Raw genomic sequence first — 21,997 nt, forward strand, 5'->3', positions numbered from 1 at the left:
GGTTTATAATCAGGTCATTTCAAATTCCTGTGTTAGGATGCGTTTAACCTTCATTAAAATGTGATTTTATCCTGTTCACTGCTTTAATGCTTCATGTGTTTGATACCTGTCACATGGCCCGAACAGGTGCAACACGTCACTTACAGGTGGACCAATAACAACCAGAGAGTGAGGATCTGACGTCACAAAATGTTACTCACCCTTTAACAAACATCAGACACTTCTGTATTATAGTATAGAGACTAGTGGCCTGCAGCACCACCGTGTGGTCAGACTGACAGCAGCAAGACGTTACCTGAAATCTCTTCCTCACTGATTTATTTCAGACACAACGACATATGAAATATTATCTAAATCTAAAACTTCATCAATAACACACTGTCTTAAAAGGATAAAACAAACACACTGGAGCTAGCACAAAGCTAAGTGCTAGAAGCTGCTTTATTCTCCACTGCCTTCATCTAATCATTAATCAATCATTAAATCAGATAGATAGATAGATAGATAGATAGATACTTTATTTATCCCCTAGTGGAAATGTATGCAATCATTTAATCAATTAATTATTAAAATTTGCACTTTAATTAGATATAACCTGTTTATAATCAGTGTGTTTGTACTGTTTACTTCTTTTTTATGCTTCTTTTGTTTCTGTTAACTGAAGAATTTCTATGATAATGAGCTTTCTGCCAAAGCTAAGCTAACAGTTTCCCTCTGCTCCCAGTCTTTGTGCTAAGCTAAGCTCACCACAGATGTCAGTGTTGACAGTGTTGACTTCAACACTCCCAGTCTGAGCCGCTCTCCAGCTGTTAGTCTAAACTGGGAGACCAGAATGTTCCCTCCCCCCTCCCTCTCTGGCCCTTCACAACTCCTCCCCCTCGTCTTCTCACAGAGAGGATCAGCAGCCGGACATATCAGGGGTGAGTTGGATTCTTGTCTTTATGCCTTGATTGATCACTAATCATACACTGATAGGGACCAAATGGATAACATATGGATAATTTATTGATAACATATTGATGAGATATCGATTGCAATGGCACTGATGCTACTGAAGAGAATGAGAGATTGCTAGAGAGAGGTAGAAACTGACACAAGATCAGTAAGAAGATGAGGAAAGATAGTGAAATTAGATTGTTCAACAAAAACATGTTAAAACGACCAGACCAGGACTCAGACCAAGACTGGACATAGTCAGAGTCTGGTCAGAGTTTGGATTGATGACCTGCTGTGTTTAATGGATCTGGATCAGATCAACAGATGAGGACTAAGCTAAGCTAAGACCAGATTTAAACCACATCACATACTTTGGATAACTAGAAACCTAGTCTATGAGTCAAGCTGGTCTGGACCACTGGACTGCTATACTGGAGGGGCAGGGTGACAAGAGCAGACACAGTGGACCCAAATCTGGTCTGAATCCAGTATTCCAAGATGTGGACCAGAAAAACCAGTTTCAGCAACAGATCCAGACCAGGTTCACATCCACCGAGAGACACAGGCATTAACAACACGTCCCTGTCCAAAGTCTCTGGACCAGGTCTGGTGATCCTCTGATCTGGATCCAGACACTTTTTTTCACTTGTGAATTGATTTTTAACTCAAAGATTTTAAGTCAACTTCTTTTTTAAAATCTATGATTATTATTATTATTATCATTGTTATTGATATCATTATTGTTGTTGTTCTGTTCAGGTTCCTCTCGTGAACTAAACTCTGAAAACTAAACAATAAGATAAAATGAAGCTGCAGAGGTCCAAGTGTTTCTCAGATGATTTAACGTCAGGAGGAATAACCAGGTCAGATTACTGTCTAAGGACCTGAGTGAAAACACTTATCCCTGACGCTTTGATTGGATGACAGCATCCATTTCCTCCTAATGGACATGCAGCTGCAGTTATCATTAGCCTGCGCACCCCACTCCCCTCCCCTGAGAACCAAAAGCATTAGACCGAGGTTCCCCCACCACACACACTGTAACAAATGCACGCACGCACACACACACACACAGGTTTGGGGATATTACCTGGAGACCTTGACTAACGTCAGCTTTTGTCCACAGTTGACTGGTCTGAAATATGTCCCCTAAAGGAGTCTATGACAGACACACACACACATCAATATTTCATCTGAGCTAGTTTTTATACAGTAGTTTTTAACCAGTGGTTTATATAGTAGTTTATACAGTACTTTATATACAGCAGTTTATACAGTAGTTTATATACAGTGGTTTATATAGTAGTTTATATACAGTGGTTTATACATTGGTTTATATACAGTAGCTTATATACAGTAGCTTATACAGTGGTCTATATACTGTAGTTTAAACAGTGGTTTATATACAGTGGTTTATACAGTACTTTATACAGTGGTTCATACATTGGTTTATATACAGTAGTTTTTATACATAATTTATACAGTAGTTTATATACAGTAGTTTATACAGTGGTTTATACAGTAATTTATATACAGTAGTTTATATACAGTAATTTATACCGTGGTTTGTATACTGCAGTTTATATACAGTATTTTATATACTGTAGTTTATATTCAGTAGTTTATACAGTTCAGTAGTTTATACAGTAGTTTATATACAGTAGTATAGTAGTATATATATCATATATAAGTGATGTTTGACTCTGAGCTCTGTTTGTCCCTGACACTGTGATTGACTGACCGGATCCATTAATCTGACAGAATCGTTTGTCTCTGTCTCTACAGGATGTTATCGTGTCCACCTACCACCTCCCCCTCCCCCTCCCCCCCTCCACCCACCAACACAATGACCTCTGACCCCCACCGTGCTGCCATGGAAACCTACTGGAGGGAAGTGCAGAGCATCGAGGAGGAGAAGGAGGGAGAAGATGAAGATGAGGAAGAGGAGGAGAGGAAGAGTATGGACGGTAAGTCAAACTTACAGCAGAGTGAAACATCCCCTCCCTGTCTCACCTCTACCTGTCTTTGTTTACCTGCAGAGGTGGAGCTGGAGGAGGTGTGGCTGACAGAGGCGGGGTTATCCTCCCTGGTGACAGGCTCGTCGGAGGACGAGGCGCCGCCGCCGCCAGCCGAGGCAGTGCTGTCCACGTTGACACGGCAACAAACTGCCACAGTGAGGAGGAGGCTGGACATATACAATGAGACACTGAAGAAGAGAAACAAGCAGCCAATCAGAGACGTCCGGGACATCTTCACTCAGGTTGGTTAAATATATACACTGACATACACACAGAGTGTAACACAGGTAAACAGAAGGTGTAACAGAAAAATAAACACGGGGTGTAACACATGTAACAGCTGATTGTGTTTTGTTTTCTTCCATGTGTTATGAATAAAGCTGGTTTGAAGCCTGCTGTGAGAGCAGTCACATTCTCTCTGGCTGTTTTCAGATAAACTGTAATCATATAAAAATCAGTCATTATGTTTTAATGTGTCATTATGTATCTGAACACAGATCTTGCAGTGAATTCTGGGAGTTGTAGTGCATTAGAAAAAGTCATGACTCAGTGTTTTCTGTTTCAGTCTGACAATGACTCAGCTGACAGATGCCCCTCCCCCTTCTCTCACCACTCTGCGTCACCACCAAGTCGATACCACACCACGACCAAAACCATCCGCCGCAGCACTCACAGAGGTACCTGTCTCTCTGCTCAAAGACCTACCCAATCACAGGCCTGTTGGATCCCGTACCGGGTTCTAGAGTTCCTCTTTTCTCTAGGAGTATGTGGTAGTCAATGAGGAGGTTTGAGTAGTCCGTTAGAGGTTCTAGAGGTAGTTCTGGATGATCCATGAGTCCTCTAGGTGGTTCTGGGGGGGTCCCTTAGGTCTGCTATTGGTCACTTAGGAGATTCTAGAGGTCCTTTAGGTGGTTCTAGTTTTCTTCTACGTCGTTCTAGAGAATAAACTGTTTACTGTTGATGTTTGTGTTTACAGTTCGATCAACTCTTCCCACGTTTCTGTTTGAGGATCAGCTTCCTGAACACCCATCATCCCCCACAAACACACACTCTCCGTCAAACACACACTCTCTGACACTCACTCCCTCCCCTCCTCACACTCACTCACCACCCGTCAGTCAGTCAAGACGAGCTGATTGGCTGCTGCGGGACTCTCCGTATTCAGAGGGTGTGGCCGAGCACAAACGGGGCGGGACTTGTTGGGACTGCCTGCATTTCATTGAGGATGACAACAGTGACCTGTCAGTGAGTCTGATCTGTGACATTCACCTGTTTGTTACCATGGAGACCAGCAACATCATTTTAATAATTTCTGAGGTGATCCTGCTGTACGCTTTGGGACCACAGCTCCCATAATGCTTTGGGGAGTGTAAACACAAAGTATAATGTTGCCATGGATTTAGTGAGTTAACTGTGAGCTACAACTTTAGCCTTCATGTAGTCAGACTGTCTCATTATCAGCAGCTGATCACAGCTGAGATCGATTGTGATCAGCTGTGATCACTTCCTGTCTGCAGTGTATCATAATGTTTTACTGTGATAATGAAAGAAACTTAAAAACAGGAGGATTCTCTATGAAGTTCTACAGACTCCATTTCTCTGGAGCTTTATTCTGGGTTAGGAAGTGATGTCACACTGAACCAGATCAACATGTGGTTCAGGTCTGATCAGGATTCTAAGTGTTTTAAAGGAAATGAATATGCTCCTTGAATGATCACAGTGTGTGTGTGTGTGTGTGTGTAGTTTGTACCTGTTTGTCCCTCTCAGGATCTCACCTGCGCAGATGACCTGTCATCATGTGACCTCACCCAGCTCTGCTTCATCTCTCACATCGAGCTCTCCACCTTCCTGGTCGCTCTGGGTGTCCAAATCAAACATACCCGTCCACCACGCCGCAGAACCCAGGGTGAGCCTCATTTTTACAAAAAACAAACACTGTCAAAGACTTAAGCTGATCATCTCTCAGTTGATCTCTACACATCTATGACTTTATGACATCACTATGTTTGAACAGGGCTCATATTATTACAGATGAGATAACTGATGATGACGTCATTAACACTGATTAATATAAAACATTTCATCTGTTACTGACTCTGAAAACACAATGACACTATGACTCTGTCTCTTCTCTCTCTGTTGATCAGACGGCGGTGTATTCGGTGTTCCTCTGAACTCATTGTTGGAGAATGACAGGAAAAAGTTTCCTGGAATCAAAGTTCCTGTCGTCTTCCAGAAGGTGAAGAACCCGTCTGTCTGTCTGTCTCTCTCTCTGTCTGTCTGCAGGTCAGTGTTGTTTCAGCTGACATTCATGTTAGCTTTTTGCTGAGCTAACATGCTAACAGCTGAACATTCCTGTGATGCAGTGTGTGGTTAGCGTTTAGCTTCAAGTTAAATGTGTTAAATGAGTTTAATTTAGATCAGAGCATCTGCAGCTGTTCTCTGACAGAACTGAGGTTCTAATGTTCTACAGAGAACATCTGACCTCAGATCAGCTGTTGGACCCTGACATTGAGTCTCCAACACTTCATCGACCTCTGATGATTAAACTGTAGGAACACGTTTTCTCTATGAACAGGAAGTGGTTTAGCTGGTTTCAGGTCTGTGATGTCATCAGATTTAAATTTGAGCTGTTACAACAACAAACAACCATACACACTAGTACTGCTGTCTTTGTGAGAACCATCACAGAGGCTGTGATGTCTGTAATGTCAGTGATGATGTCAGTGATGATGTCAGTGATGATGTCAGTGATGATGCCAGTGACGAGAAAGATTCTGTGGCTGCTGGAGACGGAGCTGAGCTCAGATGAAATATTGATAATGTGTGAGAGGAGTCAGCCTTTTCCACTGTATTGATCTGTGTGTGTGTGTGTGTGTGTGTGTGTGTGTGTGTGTGTGTGTGCGCGTGTGTAGTTGCTGTGTATCTTAGAGCAGACCGGCCTGCAGACTGAGGGGATTCTCAGAGTACCAGGATCAGCTGCCAGACTGAAGGTAACAAACTGTCTCACTAAATTAAAATACTTTTAAAATAAATAATATGATGGTTTTATTTGAAGGACATGAGGGAATCTGTCTGTCTGTCTGTCTGTCTGTCTGTCTGTCTGTCTGTCTGCAGTACCTGCGTAGAGAGTTAGACAGGTGTGGTGGAGACTTGGACTGGTCTGCAGTCAGACAGGTGGACGCTGCAGGTCTTCTGAAGCTTTTCATCAGAGAGCTGCCGACACCTCTGCTGACACACACACACCTGTCCACCTACCGCTCTGTGCTGGGTACACACATAGACACACACACACACACACACACACCCACACCCACACACACTGTACAGACAGCTGGTGGGGGGGGGCTAGCCTCCCACTGAATGAACTGTGTTGACCTGTATGTCTCTGCAGGTGTGTCGTCTGTTCTCCATCAGGTTCAGGCTCTGCAGCTGCTGTCGTTGTTACTTCCTGAAGTCAACAGAGACACACTCAGAGTAAACAACAACAACAACACAGCAAATACACAACAACAAAAAAAACTACACACCAACAACACACAAAAACAACACATCACATCAGCTCAACAGGTGTTAGAGTCAAAGACTCAGCAGGTGGTCAAAGGTGTAACTACTGTTCACACTGACAGACAGGTTAAACACCTGGCTACAGTGATTACAGGTGAAACTCTCCTGACCCCACACACACACACACACACACACACACACACACACACACACACACACACACACACACACACACACACAAAACCTGGATCTGTTTCTATAGTTACAGGTAAACCTACCTGCACATGTTTCTATGGTTACAGGTAAACCTGGATCTGTTTCCATAGTTACAGGTTAATCTGGATCTGTTTCCATGGTTACAGGCCCTGTTAGTCTTCCTGCGTAAGGTAGTCTCTCATCAGGACCAAAACCGGATGTCTCTGTGGAATGTCTCCATGGTAATGGCACCCAACCTGTTCTCCTGCCATCACCATGGTAACAAGCTATCCATCACCAAGCAACGGGAGGAGATGGAGGAGGCGGTAGGCGGAGCTCAACTGATCCGGCTGATGATCACACACCAGGACCTGTTGTGGATCGTGAGTCTGAGGACACACCTGTACAGTCCCAGTTTCTATGGCAACTTAAGATCTGTCTCCACCCAGTTACAGGTTACACCTGTCTGTGACATCACCTGTCTTTCTCTGATAGGTTCCAAGCTTCCTGTTGTCTCAGGTGAGACGGATGAACCAGGCAACCAATCAGAAACAGTCCGGGCTAACGAGGACAGGGAGACGACTCCTGAGGAGGAAGAGTGACAAGAATGACAGAAACCAGGTGAGACCAATACCAGAACGGGGCCATATTAAATGAACCTGTTCACCTGTTTGTCTTGTGATGTCAACAGTGTGACATCACACCTTTGTGTGTGTGTGTGTGTGTGTGTGTGCAGATCACAGAGCTTTGTGAAGGTGTGATCAGGGTCTGTGCCCCCCTACACACCAAGGTCTCCATGGCGATACAACTTGACGGACAAATGAGAGCCAAAGACGTAACCGCCCGCTTCGAGTTTGAGAACAGGTCACACACACACACACACTTCTGTACTTGTAAGGACCGCCCCCCACCTAACTCTGAACCTGAACCATAAAACCAGTTTTGAACTTTTAAACACAAAAACAATCTGTCATTTATCCTGTCTCTCTCGCTCTCTCTCTCTCTCTCTGTCTGTCTCAAATTCAAATAAGCTTTATTGGCATGACAGATCAGAAATCTATATTTCCAAAGCAGTACAGAAAATTATAAACATTGACGGATGATTAATGATGATACAATATTATATATATATAAATTATATAATCTCTCTCTGTCTCTCTCTCTCTGTCTGTCTCTCAACCACCAGTCCTGTTCAGAGTCTGTACGAAGTCGGAGGAAACATCTGTGAGTCTCATTATGACATCGTCAAATAACTACCTGCTGCACAGATATTCAAAGATATTAACACCTGTCTGTCTCTCAGGTGAGCGTCGTCTCCATCCAGACTGCATCCTGTTGGATGTTTACAGAGCGAATCCTCACTGTGATTGGCTGATCAAACCCTGACACACAATCTTTCTCACCTGTGTCACAACTTGTTCTACCTGTCTCATTGCCTCTGGCAACCTGTTGAACCACTCTCCCCCGTCTCACCACCACTTCCAAAACTAGTTCCAACCTGTCTCACAACGTGCCTTACCACCCGACAGTCTCATAACTCGTCTTACCTCCTGCCCCACAAGTCTCCAGCTGTCTCACCACTAGTCTGAACCTGTCTCACGACTCTCAACAACTTACACCTATAGCCAACACTTGACATCACAGCGGTGACATCACATTCCATCATTCATCAGATGGTATAAACATAAGGCTCCTAAACTTCAGTGTTCAAACATGTATCAATGGAGAACAATAGAAAGTTTCTATTGATATTTACTTTGTATTTTGTACATATTGATTATTGATAGCAAAGCAGAGAATCAATCGGTCTCTTCCTGTTCTGTTGTTTGTAATAAACTAAAATGTGGATGTAAAAACCTGCTCATACTTAAATCAAAGATGTGCTGAAGGTGTTGTGTCTCCTCCTGCTGGTCAGAGTCTGTACCTACAGCTGTGTGTCAGTGTGACGTACATGAATAGAACAGAACACATCAGTAAACCTAGAGAATATGTTGAGAACGTAATGATCCTGGTTTGAATTAAAATGGTTTATTTCATGTAAACAGAGCCCTTTGAGTTTATGTGTCCACTCTGGGCTCCTGTAGTTTAGTGACAGTAATGAAACAATAAAATAAAAGTCGTGGTTTAAACACAGCAGCTCTGCTCATTGAACTGAACAGATTCATATACAACAGTTTTCTGTACAGAGTCCTGTCATTTACAAAGAGACAAGAATTTACAGATCATACAAGAAGCCAGAGGAAAGTCAGCCACGTTTAACATGTTCACCACATGATCGTTGAGGTTAATCAGTTCATGTTAAAGGAGCCATTTGTAAGTTCTGCTATTGCCACATAGCATTAGCATCTGTTTACTTACCAGTCTAGAAGAAACTAACATCATCTTTTACTCACCAACAGCTGTCTCCAAACACCAATGTAACTTCTGGTCTCTTCTCTTCTACTGAAGTTAGCATGCTAACCAGCTAGCTGCAGCCTGGTCGTCTCACTTTCTGATACTGAGTCACTGTAGCCTGCAGTCTGTCCTGAAGCTGCTCAGTGGACGGATTATAACCTGCTGTAAACACAACGACGACTAAAGATCCTGGTGGGCGACATCTTCATCACCATCGTCATCATCAGCTCCAGAATAAAACCAGGTTCAGCAGCAGAGGAAACTTACAAACAGCCCCTTTAGTCAGTTAATGTTCACTGATGCAGAGAAAACTACATTAAAATCAATCAACAGATACAGTCAAAATATTCTTATTCATACAGTGATAAGGAGCAGCTGATGTTGTCCAGATGTGAGGAGCAGCTGATGTCCAGATGTTAGAAGCAGCTGATGTTAGGAGCAGCTGATGTCCAGATGTGAGGAGCAGCTGATATTATCCAGATGTGAGGAGCCGCTGATGTTGTCCAGATGTTAGGAGCAGCTGATGTTGTCCAGATGTTGCTCCTCTGCAGCCATGGCAGCAGCCTGCAGTGTCTCTGTGTCGCTCTGCAGTGGATGCAGCTGTTTCCTCTCACTGTGCATGTTGTTTTCATGACGCTTTAGATCTGACGCCTGAAAGTACAGAGACAGTGAACTCACCACATGACAGACAGACAGCAGGTGTACTGAGTGTCCAGTTATAATAGGTACCTTGGCGAAGGCCTTGGTGCAGGACGGACAGACGAATGGTTTCTCTCCTCTGTGTCTCCTCTCATGATCCTTCAGGTGAGACTTGTGTTTAAACGCCTGCAGACAAGTGAGCCAACAGACAGGTGAGCAGACAGAAAGGTATGAAACAGGAGAGGCAGACAGGTGAGACAGAGACAGATGAGCTCACCTTATCACACATCTGGCAGGCGAACGGTCTCTCGTTGCTATGAACTCGTTCGTGTTTCTTCAGGTCTGGAGCTCGAATGAACGATTTACCACAAACGTCACACCTGTATGGTTTGAAGCCTGTGTGGATCTTCAGGTGCTCTGGAACACACAGGTGAAGGCGGAGCAAAACACGTTACCTTAGAGTAAAAACACAGTCCCACAGTAATCTGATGGTATCTGGTTACACCTGAGTACAGGTGTGTTTGTACCTTTCAGGTGAGCATGTGTGGTGAAAGCTTTGGTGCAGATCTCACAGGCAAACGGACGCTCTGCTGAGTGAAGCTTCTCATGTTTCCTACAAACAGAGAGACGGTGACTAGGTGTGTTATCCAAGTGTGTTGACCTGGTGTGTGATCCAGATGTGTGGTACGTACCTGAGTCTGCTCTCGTCCAAGAAGGTCTTGCCACACACCTGACAGGCGAGCTGTTCTCTGTGTCCATATAGCAGGTATTCAAACTTCATGTCTGTTGTTGCTGTCGACCAACCAGGTGGCTGTTCGTCCTTCACCTCCCCCATACTGTCAGCAAATGTCAGCGTCTGGGTGGCGTGATGCTCCGCCCCCAGCTCTTTAGGCTCTGCCTCCATCTCTGTCACCACATCCTGGTCGTAGCAGGTCACCTGGAGAGGTCACACAGGTGTAGTGACAGGTGCGGTTTACTGGCCTGTACATGCTTCAGCACGTCTTCGCAGAGGTTCCTGTTCTTAGACTGAACTTTGTAACTGCCTCTCTAACTCGTCAGTTCACCGTGGTCGTGTCTGGAGAGACGGCAAACAGCTGATGGCACACGGCGAGCTGAGGAGGAGGAAGAGACAGGGGAGCAGTGGCGGAGTGTCATGCTATGAGGAGGAGTTATGAACCAGCCCCCCCCCCCGAATCAGACAGACGAACTAATGGCGCTAACACAGCATCAAAGGGAAGGTAGCATCACGCTGGAGACACAGCTAACGACGCTAATCGTGCTAACCCTGGACACTAACGCCACGCTGGGTGGTTTCCAGCTGCTGTGGGCGACAGGACACAGGGCACTCTGTGTGTGTGTGTGTGTGTGTGTGTGTGTGTGTGTGTTGTGTGTGTGTGTGTGTGTACCTTGTGTACATCCTCATTGGTCAGTTCTTTCAGGATGGCTTCCTGGACACGCAGTGCTGCACTGGGAGATTTATCTAGCTCTTGATTGGCTGACGCCTCAACAAGGTCATCTGTGGCGGGTGTGTTATCATGTTCCCCCAGCACCTGAACACAGTCACCATCATCATGACAAGATAACGTGGCAGATGTTTGATGAGTGATCAGTACTGATTAGTTTACCTCAGACTCAGCAGCCAGCTGAGCCTCGGGCGGCAGCGCCATCTTCACGATGTCATATGGAAACTTCTCTTTATCCTCTGACGACACGTCTCGTTTCTGAGCACACATGAATGCATCATCAGGTCTGCTCCTCCTCCTCACCATCATCATCAGCAAACTGCTGAGTCGGAGGCTGACTGATGGGAATGTGTGTTACCTGTATATTATGTCACCAGTGTGTGTTACCTGTGAGCAGAGCTTGTCGAGGAAGCGGATGCCAAGGATCTGTCCAGACGACATCATGAGGTTGACGTCTCTCTTCTTCACAGAGATCTTTGCAGTGTACATGTAGTTCAACACCTCCTCAAAGATATCAGAGCGGATGAAGTCGATCTCAATCACAGACGAGTTGTCCACCTGACACACACACACACACACAGTTTTAAAAAAGATATTTAAAGTGTCCAGGAGGACAGACCTTTCACCGGATTGATGAAGTTCAGGAGTCACCTCGTGTTTCTTGAACAGTTTCTTGAAGTAGTTGGAGCAGGCGGCAAGCACACAGCGGTGAGCGCGGAACTTGACGTCTTCGACAACCACAGCGATGTCGCAGTGTTCGCCCTCCAGTCGCTGCTCATTCAGCAGCTTCAGGAAGATGCTTTTGTGTTCGTCGTCCACGTACTTCACTGTCTCCGCCATCTGCACACAGATCAGGTGACAACATTAAATTGGTATAAAACCTGCAGACAGTCTGGGTTTGATGAGTCCATGTTACTGCTTCAGTGAACAGCTACATATCAGTTACAACCTGATTACTAACAAGAAGAAAAGAAATCAGCTGATCAACACTAACTGGGGGGGGTCTGGTGTGAACACGTGAACATATACAGGTTAGGGCCAAAGATGATTTAACTGAACTCTGGATGTTTTTACTGAACACATTGTTAATCAGTGTAAAGCTGCAGTCACCTGGACAGGTGTTCTGTTACAGCAAATCAAATGCTGCCCTCCTGTCTTTCACAAGTCAGGGTTTCTCTGATGACTTGTTTCAGTTGTTTACGCCACTTCAGTGACAAACATGGACTGGAAGAAATCTTAGAAACACCTGTTGTATGAGTCCAACATGGGCCTCACCTTTGAAACAGGAGTATTTGTTACAGCAAGTTGGAGACAATTGGACCTAATAAAGTTGACACTCAGTGTTAGCCTGAAGTCAGTTGGTTAGCTGTGAGGTAACACTGGAGGCTGTATCAGTTCGCATGTGGTCAGACTGTCTCATTAACAGCAGCTGAATCAGCTGAGTTTTGAGACAAACTGTGGAAACTGTATTTTTTAACCGCCGCCCCCCATCCGTTTTACCTGAAGATATCAATGGTTTCCTGCATCTTTACTCTGACACCTGAGCAGCGCGGTGTCAGTGCCTTGCTCAGAGGTAAAGACAGACGACCCCCCCCCCGCACTTTTGCAGTAAGTAGTTCATGTACCTCTCATACCGCGGACACGCGCACATCAGCGTGTGCACGCTTCACGATGCCTTTAGCTGAACGGAGCGGACTGACAGGCTAGCTGTTGTCACCGAGCTCACACACGTTATTTTATTCACATGGCTTTATTTTCCTGAACCGACCGAGTTTTATCTGAAAACCACCACAGACTGGGTCTAAACCTGGACTCGCACGGTTAACCGACACCGAGTCCAGTTTCTACCCAGACCCCAGTTCATTTGAATCGGGCTGAAGCGGCTTAAGCTAACGCGCCGACGGCTGCCTGGCTAGCGTTAATTTAACGGTCATAAAATCGGAACCAAACCGTTTGAACAGTAAATCAGAAAGCGTGATAGCGGGAATTTGACTGTGTAACGGGGTTTTCAGACGGTACCGGTGGCTGTTTATCAGTGAGGCTAACATTAGCTTTCAACTTGATGGAGCTAACGTGCTAATTTAACGTTCAACAATCTAAACGTTACCGGCGGATAAACCGGCCTCCCGGAGCCCGCTGCAGCTGACTTGTGTGTACCGGGAAGTGACAGGCGGTGTTAAATACCGTCGGTGTTTCACGGGAGTTTTGGTGTTTGTGGTGAAACTCGGTGTTTGTGTTAAATGGCGGACAGTCCGGCCTGCGGCTCCGCTCGCACACAAAATGGCGTTTATCTAGTAACTCTCCGCCTCGGACTGTCTCCGGTAAAACTGCTGACCCGACACCATCACCGGGCGTACGGGGAGCCGGCCGCGTGCTCAGCCGTCCCCGGGACCGACACACAGGCACGCGAGTAGCGGCGGCGCCGCGGCCTCGGCGACACGAACGAGTCGGGAGCTCGAGCGGCCATGAACGGCTCGAGAGCGCGCAGACATCCCCGCGGAAACAGAGCCGGAGCGGGGAACGAGGAGAGCGCGGGGCCGTTGGAGCGGGCTCTTACCGTCACAGAGTCCCGGGGTGAGTGTGTCTCTCTGGGTGTGTCAGCGCACTAGGAGCCGGGAAACACTTTATCCGGTGGTTGTTGTTGTTGTTGATGAGGACGAGCACCGAGCGGAAGGCCGCGCTTTGCGCTAGCACGCACACACTGCAGGAGCACGCAGGCAGCGCGCCAAACATCCTCTGAGCGCGACGGAGAAAAACCTCTCACGCATGCGCCCTCCTCAAGTGACCCGGCCTTCTATGAGTGTTCACATTCTCACCTGTCTGCCCCCCGCCCCCCAATAATGTGATTAATCAGAAACTTGGTCCTCTGAAGCAGAACATGAACTATATCGTAATAGAGGACTCTGGTTTTAAGACCTGAACGGTGTTTTCTTGTCCAATAAAGAAATAAAATGTGAGGAGAAGCCGGCGCCATATTTATAGCTGACTGTTAAACATAGACCTGATTATGGTTCTCCAGTGATTTAGGTCTTGAGGGAATAGTGGACTTAAAAAAAAAAAAGAAGAAACACCAATAGATCATCTGCAGGGTTTAGAGCAAACATTAAAGTGCTCTCTGAACTTAAAGGAGCCCCGTTTAACTGTGATGTGACAATAAACTGACGAAAACCATCCTTTCAGTTATTACGTTAATCATTACGCACATGATAATTAATTGCACTGAGTCATTCTCTCTGGTTTCAGCTTTAACATGGTGAGTTTGTTTTTTCAAAGTGAACTGAACCTGATCAATGTGAGTTTTAATTTTAATTCTTAACTGAATTCAGTGTTTTTAAGACTTTTAAGACCTTCAGATATAAAAGGCCATATTTGTTTACATTAAAGTGAAAATGAGTAAAATGCTTTTACTTACAGCATAAAATAAAAATACTTTAATTTACCTGCAGTTTTAAAACTGACTTGTGCAGATTCATCCATTCGTTAATCATTATTTTAATCATTATTATTATTATAACCCATTAACTGACTCTAAATCAGGACTGAATGCCTGAATCTGCTTAATTAAGAAATTAATCTTTTAATGGTTAAGACAGTTTCACTGTTTTTTTTCTACCATTGAAATCCTGTGTGTAGAAGGAGAGTTTCAGTCTGAGCAGAAACAGCACTAAACTGACATCTGCTGGTTTTGGCAGGAACCGCAGCTTCATCTGTGCTGTTCAGTGAGTTGCTGTCCTGCGTTATTGATGAATATGCTCTCATCAATAATCAAATGTAATGATTGGTCCTCAGACTGTTGTTGATCTGTTTCCCCTCTTTCTTTGTGAAGCAGCAGTTTGATTGACACAGATTCTAACTGAGCACTACAGGAGTTACAACATGTGTAAGACTGTTGTTACAACATATGGGACTGTTGTTACAACATGTGTGAGTCTGTTGTTACAACATGTGTGAGACTGTTATTACAACATGTGTAAGACTGTTATTACAACATGTGTAAGACTGTTGTTACAATATATGTGAGACTGTTACAACATGTGTAAGACTGTTGTTACAACATATGGGACTGTTGTTACAACATGTGTGAGACTGTTATTACAACATGTGTAAGACTGTTATTACAACATGTGTAAGACTGTTGTTACAATATATGTGAGACTGTTACAACATGTGTAAGACTGTTGTTACAACATATGGGACTGTTGTTACAACATGTGTGAGACTGTTATTACAACATGTGTGAGACTGTTATTACAACATGTGTAAGACTGTTGTTACAACATATGGGACTGTTGTTACAACATGTGTGAGACTGTTATTACAACATGTGTAAGACTGTTGTTACAATATATGTGAGACTGTTACAACATGTGTGAGACTGTTATTACAACATGTGTGAGTCTGTTGTTACAACATGTGTGAGACTGTTATTACAACATGTGTAAGACTGTTGTTACAACATATGTGAGACTGTTACAACATGTGTAAGACTGTTGTTACAACATGTGTGAGACTGTTATTACAACATGTGTGAGTCTGTTGTTACAACATGTGTGAGACTGTTATTACAACATGTGTGAGACTGTTGTTACAATATATGTGAGACTGTTACAACATGTGTAAGACTGTTGTTACAATATATGTGAGACTGTTACAACATGTGTAAGACTGTTGTTACAACATATGGGACTGTTGTTACAACATGTGTGAGACTGTTATTACAACATGTGTGAGTCTGTTGTTACAACATGTGTGAGACTGTTATTACAACATGTGTGAGTCTGTTGTTACAACATGTGTGAGACTGTTATTACAACATGTGTGAGTCTGTTGTTACAACATGTGTGAGACTGTTATTACAACATGTGTGAGTCTGTTGTTACAACATGTGTGAGACTGTTATTACAACATGTGTGAGACTGTTATTACAACATGTGTGAGTCTGTTGTTACAACATGTGTAAGACTGTTTTTACAACATGTATGACATTCGGTTGTAACATGTTCACCTGAAAAACAGTAAATCAGAACTTTGACATAAAAACTCTTTAATGTCACATTTTAACAACAAGGAAAATATGTTCACTTTCATGTTGAAGGAAAGTTAAAAATCTTGTTTTGAAAATCTAGCTGCTAACTCTAAAGAGATAAATCTACAGTTCTTTTGAACCCGATCTTCCAGGTATAAATACAGAGATGTAAAATCACATCATAGTCTCAAACAGCCAATCAGGGAGAAGATCATAATAATATACTCTAAGTTCAGAATCATGAAAAAATATATTTAGATTCCATCTTTAAGGTTTTCTACAAGTCTAAACTAGTTTTCTATACTGTCCCCTCTCATATGACAGCCAGAGTGCAACAACATCAGAAATACACTACCCACAATCCCCTGCGTCAGGCAGAGGTATAGAAACAAAAGAAAGGCACAGATACTTCGAATCTGTCCTGATAATTAATCAATAACACCCCATTTGAACTGATAACAGCTGTGTGATACAAGTCTGTGATAAAATGGATCATATAAGGTATAAATATATCAGATCTATTAGTATTGATCGGCTATCAGCATTGATTAGATATCAGATTAGCCTCTGGATTAGCTGCATTTCTCTGTCCATGAGCAGAAGCGGGGCCAGGTGAGCTCTCAGCAGCCAATCAGAGCAGCTCGTACTGCCGCAGGTGCATGCGCTGGATGATGTCACGGCAGTCGTTGAAGACACGGCGAATGTTCTCAGTGTCAATGGCGCAGGTGAAGTGAGGATAACAGTAATGTTTCCCATCACCGCTCGCCGTGCTGATCCTCTGAGAAACAGAGTCAAAACGTCTGTGTCAGCATGTCGCAGTGATCATGATGATGATGATGATGATGATGATTACTGCATTATCATGAGCAAGACTGGAAACTTTTTTTTTTTACCAGAAACTCGTCCCTGATGAAGAACTTGGCTCGGGTCACTCTGGGGTCTTCATCAGCATCTGGAACAGCTGGAAACACATCGACATGTTTTTATACACAGAGGTCAGAGGTCATCACTTCTTTTACTTCAGTCAAAACTCATACAGAGGAAAGAGGAAAAATCACAGTTTGATCATCACGTTTTCTTATGTAACTACAGCTGTAATAAATGTTGTCAAGCAGAAGTATAAAGGAGCAGAAAATGGAAATACTCTAGTACCAAAACCTCAAACTGTACTTCAGTACAACACCTCTGTGTGTAAATATAGTATCTGTATCGTACCATCAACAGGGACCTGGTAGTTATTGTATTCTGGGAAATAATCCTCCAGTTTAGATTTTCCAGCCAGAATCTTGTCAGCCAGCACATCCTGTTTGTTTAGGAACAAGATCACTGAGATGGTCTTCAGAAACCTGCAGCCAATCAGAGCACAGAGAGGGTTAACAACAGCCAATCACACAGCATAGAGGGTTAACTACAGCCAATCAGAGAGCACAGAGAGGGTTAACTACAGCCAATCAGAGCACAGAGAGGGTTAACGACAGCCAATCACACAGCATAGAGGGTTAACTACAGCCAATCACAGCACAGAGAGGGTTAACCTCAGCCAATGAGAGCACAGAGGGGGTTAAGTACAGCCAATCACAGAGCACAGAGGGTGAAGTGAAGAACCTGTTGGTCCAGATGGATCTGAAGAGATCTAGGGACTCTCGAAGCCGGTTGGTGGAGTTGTCCTCTCTGATCACCATGTTGTAGCTGCTGCTGGCTGCAACGAAGATGATGGCCGTCACATCTGAACAGAGAAGACAAACACACTGATCTCAGGACACCTCCTCTCACCTTCTTCAATGTGTCTGTTTGTTTTCTCACCGTTGAAGCACTGGATCCACTTCCTGCGCTCGTCCCTCTGTCCTCCTACATCAAACATACTGACAGACAAAGGACAGTCAGTGACAGTGAAGACCCGCCCCCTCTCTGCTGACAAACCAGGGTCTGAATACTATAACACCCAGCAGTCTTGGCCACCTTTCCTGTGGAGACACAGCCAATCAGCATCTGAACTCTGTCAGAACTGATCCAGGATTTATCAGTGATCAACAACAACCAGCCGCTGACCCTGAACCAGACAAGAGCCAATCAGAAGCAGAGATACAGGAAGCAGTGATGATCCAAAGAGCACCAGAGGGTGGAAGGGGTTTGTGTGGACAGGTTGTCCTGGGTTACGGTCACCAAGGCTCCCAGGTCCCAGAGGAGGGGCAAGACTAAACCTGATGAACAGCCATTTTTGGAATCGTGTCACTTCACCTGCACCAGGGACACCAGGGGTCCCTTGTGTGGGAGGGGAACAGCCCCAATCAATTACATGGGGTCCTCACCCTGTCTGCCCCCCACCCTGTTGTCCCCCCACTCTCACCCTGTTGACTCCCCAACTGCAGGGACAGGAGTCGGGTCATGTGCTACCTGGAAGGTGACCCCTGATCTAATCAACAGGTTCTACAGAGACCAACTTCTAATTTCACCTGACAACACAGCCTGAAGCTCTCTGATTGGGCGGTCCTTACAGCAGTGCTCTCTGGGAGTTGTAGTTTAACATTGTCAGACTGTGACCTTTGACTTTTTCTTTTAATCAAGAACTTTTCATTTGGACTCAACCTTCAAAAGCAGCAGTTACATAGAAGAGACAGGTGAGCGGTGCAGTTGGACATAGAGGGTGGGGCTTAAGGCACTCACTGGAAGTTGACCTTGTCCACTTGGAACCTGGTTTCAAAAATCCCTGAAGTCAAAACTCTGCAACGCAACAAATCCTGCAGGAGAAGAAGAAAATGTTTTTACCATCAGCCTGGTAACAGATGAGTCATCATGGATGCTGCAAGCTGATCGGCCAGTTTGTTACCTGGTCATTAGGTGTGTAATCCGTCCTCCTAACTGAGTCCAACCTGTCCAGGAAGCTGCAACACACAGACACGCAGGTGGTCATGTGACATCACAGGCCTTTTCAGCCAAGCACATGCCGCTGCCAACACCCCCAGTCCTGCATCCCACCCCCTCCTCGGCCCTGAGCTGTGATTGGTCCGCTGGGATATAAATGTCGTAGTTGCTCTGTGTTGGTGTTTATTGTTTGTTGTGTGTTTTCTTACTACTGAGCACAGTCGATCAGCTGATATTCATTGGAGCGTTCGAAACACGCCTTCACGCCGTCGTCTTCCCACAGCTTCTGAGCATGCTCAAAGAACTCCTGACAGATAGACAGACAGAGAGACAGACAGTTAGTCCTCTACATTCTGCAGACTTCACAAGGACAAACACATATTGAATCAGCTCCAGACCTGGGTGCAGATTCTGGTCTTTGGAGACTCGCTGTGTTCACTGTATCTGCATGGGTCACATGTTTCTCCAGGTAAACGCTTCAGTGTGACATCATCTGATTGGACAGCAGTGACAGCACTTTAAAGTGTGTGCATCCTGTTGACCAATCAGACAACAGAAGAAAAAGGCAAAAAGACGCTTGTTTTGTCTCTTCGTCGTCCTCAGAGACCGGAGACGTCTGGATAATGAGGCCTCAGGTGAGACACACACACAGGTAGGTGTGTGTGTGTGTGTTTCAGTCCCAGGTTAACTCGTTACATCATGTCATTAACATCATTAAAAACAAACAAGCTCTTAACCAACTCTCCAGGTGCAACTTTAAAGGAACAGTTCACCTGTTTTATTTCAGCTCACTGACAATGACTGACAACAGGTGAGACAGAGCTGCACCTGCAGCAGCTCAGTCAGGATACACACAAACCTGAGCACAACTACACTGTAACACAAGTGTACTCACAGGTGTGCGTGTGTGCGTGTGAGTGTGTGTGTGTGTGTGTGTTACCTCAGTGTATTCAAAGTCAGACAGTGGTGCAATGCTCTTGATGTAGTCGACTCTGAACTGGTTGCCAGGGTTACCAATAGGAATGGGTGGAGTCAAGATACTCATAGCTGACACGATGGTCTGGAACACACACACACACACACACACACATCTCTGTGATTGGCTGCTGTGGGTGTTGATAGTGGTGACCGTCAGTCATGTTACCTACCACGATGGCGTCCTTCACGTTTTTCCTGATGTCCTGAATCTTCTGCTGCTTCTCTCTGGAAAACAGTTTGAACCCCATCACTTTGACGACATCAGTCAATCGCAGTGACAAAACTCTACGTCTGAACTTTGATTTTCATAGACGACAAGAAAACACGGTCTCATGATTCAAAGGTCAGGACTTGTCTGAAGATTAAATCCTCTTTAACTTTTAACCTCTGAATGAATACTTTATCACATATTGATGTTTCCTCTGTGACCAGGAGGAAACCGACTGATCAGGGTCAGGACCGTCACCTGTCTCACCTGTCACACAGGTACAGGGCTAGGTATCTAACCTGTGTGTCAGTCAGTTTGACTCACTCAGCGTTGAAGCCGTCCACATGAAGAATCCTCATCTGCTTCACTATGGTGCTTTTACCTGATTCTCCTGCACCTGCAGACAGAAAGGCAGTTAGATAGACAGACAGGTGTGCAGACGGACAGGCAGTTAGACAGACAGGTGTACAGACAGTCAGACAGACAGGTGTGCAGTCAGGCAGATGTATAGACAGACAGGTGTCTCACCCAGCAGTAACAGTCTGTGTGTAGCTTTATAAGCCTGTCTTTCTTTCTGCAGCTGTCTCTCAATCTTCTTGTTCGCTTCTCTCTTCGCTTTTTCATCCAGTCGTTCTTCCTCCGTCTTCCCTCCCAGACAGCCCATCTCACCTGGAACCACATAAACCATTAAACAACCACCTGAAACCAGTAAACAAACAACTCAAACCATTAAACAACCAACTGAAGTTTATTTAAGTTTAGAATCGGTACTTTTCATTCAGTCCAGATAAAACATAGTTTTGGTTAATTAAACTTTCATTTAGGTTTATATTAACTTTAATCCAGGTTTAGTTTCAGGTTTTCATTCACTCCAGATGGAGATTTGGTTTAGATAAGGTTTAGATTAGGGTTTATATAGGGGTCCTTAAATCACTGGTCATACCTGAACCTGTTCACCTGACTGTGGGAAAACTACAAATCTTCTGTATGTAATTTAATATTTTAATGATGTAACATTTTGAAAACATCGTAAGAAAGTTGTGCACCGAAAAAGGATCAGGAAGAAAAAACAAACACAAGGAAATAAGAAAAAGAATTAACCACAAACTGAGAGAGAAGAAATTCACACATTACAGCTGAACCTGAAGCAGCAACGTTTACTGTTCACAAAATCATCAGTCGAACTTTTTACCTAAACACAGTATTTTTACATCCCAGTACTCAAACACTTCTGCCACCACTTCTGAAACCAGTAAACCCAGTATGTAAGCAGCTGGTCCCAGTTCATTCTGGGTTCTACTGACCTGTAGCTGTTGGTGATTGCCGACTCAGCAGGTCCAGATAAGTCCGTCTTTCTGCCCGTCCATCAAAGTCCAACAAGAACAAAACGTAACAGCAGCTCCTCAACCAATCAGCATCCCCCGTCTGTCCTGCAGCTGTCCACTTCAGTCCAGTTAAAGTCCAGTTCAGTCCAATTTAGGTCCAGAAACAGAGCCAGTTCTTCTGGTGGTTTTCTTTCTTCTCTTGAACTGAGAGGGAACACCTGAGCCTGTCTCTCTCTCTCTCTCTCTCTCTCTCTCTCTTTTCTCTCTCTCTCTTTCTTTCTCTCTCTCCTGTCTATCTCTAACCCCCACCCCGGTCTGTAATAGCGCCTCATTAGTTGACACACTGTGTTTTCTTTGGGGGATTTTGCTTGTTTTCCTCCAGTGTTAGTTTGCTGCCTGACAACCAGCAGCTGGATCCACAAACACAATCCTCCTCTGCTGGTTTC

The 21,997-nt window shown here is 44.5% G+C and overlaps 3 protein-coding genes across 4 annotated transcripts; 1 reads left to right on the forward strand and 2 right to left on the reverse strand.

Moving 5' to 3' along the window:
• The first annotated feature begins 1 nt into the window (after window position 1).
• arhgap28 (Rho GTPase activating protein 28) lies at window positions 2–8,789 on the forward strand. Of its 2 annotated transcripts, XM_023394064.2 has the most exons (15): window positions 2–920; window positions 2,722–2,903; window positions 2,976–3,196; window positions 3,520–3,631; window positions 3,931–4,199; window positions 4,698–4,860; window positions 5,102–5,193; window positions 5,870–5,947; window positions 6,072–6,225; window positions 6,349–6,431; window positions 6,824–7,039; window positions 7,152–7,277; window positions 7,393–7,520; window positions 7,843–7,880; window positions 7,960–8,789. In XM_023394064.2, exons 2-15 carry the CDS (start codon window positions 2,723–2,725, stop codon window positions 8,040–8,042), a joined length of 1,944 nt encoding a protein of 647 aa, XP_023249832.2. In that variant the 5' UTR covers window positions 2–920; window position 2,722; the 3' UTR covers window positions 8,043–8,789. The 2 variants fall into 2 exon arrangements, with proteins under 2 accessions (XP_023249832.2, XP_087026452.1); XM_087170326.1 differs by having other exon boundaries at window positions 2,722–3,196.
• Window positions 8,665–13,896, reverse strand: zbtb14 (zinc finger and BTB domain containing 14). Its single transcript, XM_023394065.2, has 10 exons — window positions 13,710–13,896; window positions 11,804–11,992; window positions 11,540–11,710; window positions 11,315–11,410; window positions 11,096–11,239; window positions 10,382–10,626; window positions 10,217–10,302; window positions 9,967–10,106; window positions 9,780–9,875; window positions 8,665–9,701 (listed from the first exon to the last, which is right to left on the reverse strand). Exons 2-10 carry the CDS (start codon window positions 11,990–11,992, stop codon window positions 9,561–9,563), a joined length of 1,308 nt encoding a protein of 435 aa, XP_023249833.1. The 5' UTR covers window positions 13,710–13,896; the 3' UTR covers window positions 8,665–9,560.
• Window positions 13,897–16,207: 2,311 nt separating this feature from the next.
• LOC111645039 (guanine nucleotide-binding protein G(olf) subunit alpha-like) lies at window positions 16,208–21,777 on the reverse strand. The gene is made up of 13 exons (XM_023394066.2): window positions 21,531–21,777; window positions 20,755–20,895; window positions 20,551–20,623; window positions 20,189–20,243; window positions 19,981–20,100; window positions 19,250–19,347; window positions 19,006–19,060; window positions 18,843–18,916; window positions 17,982–18,040; window positions 17,784–17,904; window positions 17,394–17,524; window positions 17,072–17,139; window positions 16,208–16,956 (listed from the first exon to the last, which is right to left on the reverse strand). Exons 2-13 carry the CDS (start codon window positions 20,888–20,890, stop codon window positions 16,810–16,812), a joined length of 1,137 nt encoding a protein of 378 aa, XP_023249834.1. The 5' UTR covers window positions 20,891–20,895; window positions 21,531–21,777; the 3' UTR covers window positions 16,208–16,809.
• Between the last annotated feature and the right edge of the window lie 220 nt (window positions 21,778–21,997).

Source organism: Seriola lalandi, unplaced genomic scaffold (assembly GCF_002814215.2).
Source record: "Seriola lalandi dorsalis isolate HSWRI2012SDOR001 ecotype SW California unplaced genomic scaffold, Sedor1 jcf7180002054945, whole genome shotgun sequence".
Classification (NCBI taxonomy): Eukaryota; Metazoa; Chordata; class Actinopteri; order Carangiformes; family Carangidae; genus Seriola; species Seriola lalandi.